The sequence below is a fragment of the Accipiter gentilis genome, chromosome 1, assembly GCF_929443795.1.
Source record: "Accipiter gentilis chromosome 1, bAccGen1.1, whole genome shotgun sequence".
In the NCBI taxonomy this organism is placed as follows: domain Eukaryota; kingdom Metazoa; phylum Chordata; class Aves; order Accipitriformes; family Accipitridae; genus Astur; species Astur gentilis.
The window spans coordinates 47,621,605-47,628,074 of record NC_064880.1 but is presented as its reverse complement, the minus strand read 5'-3'; the positions used below and the strand labels follow the sequence as shown (position 1 = coordinate 47,628,074).

Below are 6,470 nucleotides of genomic sequence, written 5' to 3'. Positions count from 1 at the left end.
TTCAAAACTCTTGCCAAATGAGTATATACTTTCCATATAAAAAAATTTCTATTTGTGAAAAAGATCACAAGGAACTGGAGTTAAAAGTGACAGCAGAATACTAGAGAGCAATTGTGTACAAGGAGTCTATTATTAGACAGCAGTATGATTAAAGTAACATTTTTTGCAATGTCTGTGCTCATTGGAGTGAGCATTCCTTCACTGTGAACACAGGGCCATGTTTTTTGTTGTATTTGGAGAGACTTTAAGACAACCCCCCCACACACACATCACCATCACCAGTATGTGACAGACAAGGTAAGTTGAAATGCCAGTTTGTCTGTAAAAACCTATGGAACATATGCTCTTGGCAGAAAGCATTGCAGATGCCGAAAGCTCTGCAGGAAGCTCTACTCAAACTTGTAGATGAGTCATTAAGTGTGTCTGTGATGATCTCATAGGAATCCTAAATCATATAACTATACTAGCATAAAATGCGCTGAAGCTTTTATTTAGCTAGATGGGCCCTTTAATTTTTAGCTGGTGGAAAAAAACCCCAACCCTAGTTCTCGTATATTCTTATCAGTCCTTTGTTACTGAGGTACTGTATCACTTTGAGATACTGTAGTGATAATGACAAGAGATACCAGGTGTACACAGGAGCATCTTTATTAAGCTTACATTGAGATCATTTCCTAGTCTGGCTAGAATTCTGAATCTAAACTTTGTGACTGTCTTTTCTCAACAAACTAGTGCATTTTATGGACAGATTCAGGTCACAGAATGGTTGAGGTTGGAAGGGGCCTCTAGACCAATCCTACTGCTCAGAGCAGGGTTGACTGAAGCAGGATGCTCAGGCCCTTGTGCCATTGGCTTTAAGTATTGCCAAGGATGGAGACTCCACCGCCTTTCTAGCCAACATGTTCCAGTCCTCAACTACCCTCATGGTAGAAATGGTTTTATGTCTGAACAGACTGTCTGGTATGTCAAGTTATGCCTGTTGCCTCTTGTCCTGTCACTTCTAACACTGAAGAGTCTGGCTTTGTCTTCCTTACTGGCCCCATCAGATATTGATACTGATGGATACAGTTCCCAGTGAACTGACTCTTTCATTGTAGAGTGGCATATTTTCTGTGTTCTGAGCGATGTGTTATATTTCTCGTCCTTCTGTTTGCTGATACAGAGCAGCAAAAGCACAGGAGCATCACCTTTCTTGTTTGCAAAGGCTGTAAAATGCTGTTTGAATCACTAGACAGTCTACTGCTGTTTTTCAATGTCCTTAATCTGAAATAGAACAGCAAATTTGATTCTGAAACTTGTTTTGAGAAACATTTGTGTGAGCACTATGTAATTAGATGACATGTAACAGTCTCCATCTGCATTGCGAAAATAATTTTTACAGTTAGTAAAACTAGCTACTACTAACCACACAAAATGAAATAAAATTTGAAGAACATTATTATGTATTTATAAAACAAAAAAAATTCATGTATTAGTATTCAGATTGTCCTCTTTCTGATAAGGCTGCTTCTTGAGTGTTTTTCAAATTTAAAATTTCAGGGGAATGAGACACTGTAGAAACTAAAAATTGGTTTCACCACATCAAAATGCGGTGAAGTTTATGCCTTTGTGAGCACCTAGGCTCCAGGAAGAGATGAGTAAAACTCAGCCCTACAACTGTTAAGGGCTGAGCTCTCAAGAATTCAAGACCCTGAATTCAGTGCCAGCAGTAACATGAAAATTGGTATTTTACAAAAGGGAAAGAAGGAAGTTCTAAGTTTTATATGAAAATTAACTTTCCCTGGAGCGCTAAACATTTTAGTTACTTAAATAGCTTTCAAACTTTATTTTATTCCAGTAGCCTGACTTCAGAGGGTTGGTCTAAACTTTATAAAAGCAAAGAGAAATCAGAACTTATAGCAAAATTCTTTATTAATAGTTTCTGTAGGTATAATGTCACATAACAATGACAGAACATTATGCCAGTATAAGAGAAATCCTAACATCACAGTAATCTTCAAAGTTCAAACAGTTAACAGTCCCATTTTGAGGAATACCGTTTGGTCCTCATAACAAAAATCCATGGCAACATCATGTTGCAGTATCTTCGCATTAAAGTACTTTGCAGAATAAAGGTAGGAGCCCTGTCATATGAACTGAAGTGGGATGTACATAATTCCATGATGTATATTAATTCTTCTCAGATTAAGGTAGTGTCTTCAACAAAGCTGCAAGGTAAATATGAGTTTTTATTTAGCATGAAATGAAACTGAGCTGACAGTCATAAGGCAGGGAAAGAATGGGCACGCTCTAGGATATAGAGTTAATTAAAAAATATCAGAATTAACAAAACCTCCCTCTTATGCACGTGTCATAAGCAAAACTAACATCTTTTGTTAAAGTCTGAGTTCTCCAATATTAAAGTTATTAGTTATTTGCAATTTAAATGTAATGTTTAATCCAGCTCATTACACTAAAATTAGTCTCCGTCTTAAAGATTTGTAAAACTTCAACCTGAGTTTTTAATTTTGCTTTTGTGTAACCGGACTTAGAGAATGAGGTGGTTGTTTAAGGCCAGCATTTGCAGCAAAGGTATTTCAGTTTAATCATGCTGGAGAAGAGGGGAGATGTGAGTGCATCCCAGCCCTGTGCTCAGCACAGCGAAACCAAAAGTACATTGGTTTAGGGTGCCTTGGGTCACTCAGCTGAGACCAGTCCAGTAGAACATTCTATAAACAAGTCTAACTTTGCATATTTCTTACTTGATGAGATCACAGATTTTCACATCAAAATCCAGATAATTAAGATACCTGTAATAAGATATCTAATGTAATATGGGGAAAGGGTGAGAAACCTTAAGCACTTTCTTGAAAAAAACCCTTTATTTTCAATGAGAAGTGACTCTGTGAGAAGGGTCACACTTGCTTAATAATTACAGTGTTTGAGCAGGGCAAGCCTTACTGTTTTAAAAAGAGTACAGTCTTCATTTCTAAAAACAGTGAAGAACCCATTAAAAAGTATGCAGGCTGCCAAGTAGTAGGTATGACTGCTTTGCTGTGATGTCAAGTTTCCTCAAGATCTGGAGCTTAAATTTAGAGAACCTGAAAATACACTGTCCTTTCATCATTGTAGGGGATACCTAGTATTTCTTTTACATGCAGTAATATTTAAAGCTCTGAGCTATTGCTCAAATATCAGGACAAGGGAGGGTTCGTAGACATGCCAACCCAGCCATTTTACACTGGTCTTGGAAATTACAAACAGCAAGATGATGTAAAAATTTGCATCTCAAAATACGTGCATCAACCTTTCCTCTGAAGGAAGCAGACACTGAGCCCAGAAAACCCAGAGTCTTTTATTTGGGTTCAAAACCAGTGCTTTTTTACAAAGTTCAGTAGGAACTGATGCCATTTTCTACAACTCCCTTATCAAAACTCTGGTTCTTGCACCTAAGTAAAAAAGAACAAGAGTTCTCATGAGGAAGGGCTTCCAGTATGCACAGCAGAGTGCCTTTTCTTCCCTACTTTCCACTTCCCACAGGGACCCGTACCATGAGAGTACTTCAGAAAGTGAGTTATACAGGTGGTGTCTGAACTATGGCAAGAAAAAGGGTGTCATAATAAGTGCAGGAATATAGAGGAATCAAACCCAAGTACTGAAAATTTTGATTTGGGTTTGTTATATCCACCTCAGGAGAAGCCAGAGAAACAGTCATTCCCAGGAGCAACGTCAGAGAACACTCCTGGCATTATGTTGTTGTTTTTTGTTTTTTTTTAAAGGCATAAGGAGTTAAGCATTTCAGAGAAAGGAGGAATTAATGAGCTAGTTCAGCCTGGCAAAGCTTCCAAGTCTTTTAAGACATTTATTTTTAGAACTGATTGTGGGAATGTGCATTTACATCCCAATTAAAGAAAGCAAACAAAGTGTTTGCTCAGTCCCCTCCACTGCAAAACACGGCTTGTGACCCTTTCTCCCTAAGGTCTGACAAAGATCCTTGATATGTTCTTGCCAACCCTTCCCCCCGCTTCCTCCCCACTCCCCACTGCTAAAAGAAAAACAAAATAATAATAATAATAAAAAAAAAAAAAAAAAAAAAATCGAGCATGGCCAGCCACTATACAATAAAATTACAGGGTACAAGCTCTCGACCCTGGGGTGGAGTGAGGGAGCAGCTTAAGATGGCATAAAATTTCTAGAATATGATCAATATCAAATACTTGATCACCCTAATATAAAGGAAGCAAAGGTAACAAATTAGATTTCAGACGTTCAAGCATTCCACTATTTGATTGATATGATGAAACAGAGCAGTGTTTTGCCAATAACTAAAAAGGGATCTTCTTTGTGTTTAGAAATGAAGTTAGAAAAATCAAACAGGAAAATGGGATAATTTCTGCACAATAGAGGTGAGGTAGGGAATTTTATTGAAAATATTTTTTTTTTTTTTACAAGTTCTTAGAAATAAAGTTGTTTTTTCTAATCTCACACAAACGGCTGTACCTCAAAAATTCCACTATGCTAATATCAAACATTTATATTTACAGTTAGCCAAAAGAATATACAGAACTGCCATTGTATGCAAATACCGAAGTACCAGATCACAGTGAGATACATTACTTCAGCACTCCCACCATTAGGAACAGATTAAGATTCGACATATGAAAGAATCTCACTATTCTACAAACCTCCTATCTCACAAAAAGGGAAGATTTTTAATAGTGTTGTAGCAAGGTCTCTACTACAGCATCATTTTACAAATTACATAATGCATGTACTCAAATTTGTAACAAAAAAAAAATCTGTAATCAAAGTGATGAACAGAGTAATAGTGTTGTCTTTTAGCCTTTTATTGCATTTATTCAGTCATTCACTTGTGAGGCTGATGCTGATCCCATTAACTTTCATTCATTTTGAACACCTCAGCCAGGCTGCAATTCATACAATTCACTAATTTGCAGTGGGTTTCAGTGAGGGAAAACTAGTGACATCCTGTTGCATACCCTCTCCCCCTCAGCCTCTACCATCACCACATTGAATTTAGTTTCAGACACAAAGACACATAGTTTCACGTATTTACAATTACACTGAAAACCAAAACCAGTGAGTTTTATGGATATCCTTTACAGAGAAACTAAAAATCACCATTTGGATCTCAATGTAGCATAGCAACATTTTGTCCATGATATTTCACAATTTCCCGGAATCAAAATAGGAAATATTTCTTTTGAAACAGCACCTTAGGATGAAGGCCTATGCTCTTTTCCAATTTATATTAGACAGGCACTAGTTACCATCCAGACATTTTAACTCCAAGTTATGACAGCAATTGCTATATTTACAGTACAATATATTGCTTATCCAGAGTGGCTGTGTAAGATGAATTTCATGGCACAACTATTTAAACAGACTTGAAAAGAAAGTATTGTAGTGCTTCAAAGAAAAATTAAGACAATTTACTGTTATTTCATCTGTGCCCACGCTATAGTTTATAACAGTATATAATGCAGAATACATTTGTTAAAAATCAGACCCAAGAGTAGCACTGAGATGGAAAGGAAACAGACTATAAAAGGATAGAAAATATTCAACAATGCATAAGTATGTAACAAGAAGTTACATTCCAAATGTAGAAAAATAACCAAGTTGGTAGGGATAAGACAGCTTTGGATTTTGTACATGGGCCAAGATTTAAGCTTAGATTTAGCAGAAAATGGGATCAGTTTACCATTAAATATTCCTTAAGTGTAAAAAAAGCATCCATAGTTCAAATAAAACTTATTCAAGTAATTACAAGCGTTTGCATTACTGGAAACAGAGTATTACATAGTAATTGATATACCTGTAGTTACAGAATACAGCAACTACCAACGGGGTAGATATTGAACAGTTTTATCGTTTAAAGCACACGAGTAACGTAACTGAATGGGCTAAGCTTCAGATTTAACGTCTGAGACTTACAGAATTACACGAGCACTACGGGAATGAGGTGGCTTAGCAAAAGTTTACTTCACATCATGTTCACTTCTAAGTTAAAAGAAGTCACTGAAAACCGGCTGTTGCTACTATATACTGAGTTCATGTTGAGGTACTTCATAGCTTATGAATAGTTTTGAGTAACAACCCAGAAAGTCAATTCACTGCTATCCAGGTGACTGAGCTGTAGTATTGGCTTTGAGAACACAAGAACATTCACACCTGTCATTTCTTCTGAAGAGCAAAGCACCTTGGAAAGAGCGCACAAGCCATCGCACTGACACTTGCAGGCAGATAAAATGGATGCTAGGGGTTTAACTGGGAGACTGATTTTTTTTTTTTTTTTTTGGAACCCCCACAGAGCTGAAAAAACAGAACAAGTGTCTTCCAATTTGATAACTAATGACAAGTACAATGCACAGAATCAATAACTATTTTATTGTTGGAATATAAAGTTGGGATACCAATAGTTTTATTCTTATTTACTGTGAAGACTGCATTCACCTGTAAAAGAAATA

General features: G+C 36.6%; 1 protein-coding gene across 4 annotated transcripts in view; it reads right to left on the bottom strand.

Moving 5' to 3' along the window:
- Nucleotides 1-1,925: 1,925 nt before the first annotated feature.
- Nucleotides 1,926-6,470, bottom strand: part of CCNT2 (cyclin T2) — a 28,592-nt gene continuing 24,047 nt past the window's right edge. For 3 of the 4 annotated variants that reach the window (XM_049826002.1, XM_049826074.1, XM_049826255.1), the window contains one exon: nucleotides 6,374-6,470. This exon is cut by the window's right edge and continues 2,485 nt beyond it. Coding sequence is in view for 1 of the 4 variants with exons in the window: in XM_049826161.1 (XP_049682118.1) it covers nucleotides 2,185-2,207 (23 nt within the window). In the remaining 3 variants the exon portion in view is untranslated. Of the gene's footprint in view, nucleotides 2,208-6,373 lie in introns of those variants that run through there. The other variant, XM_049826161.1, reaches the window with a different exon arrangement.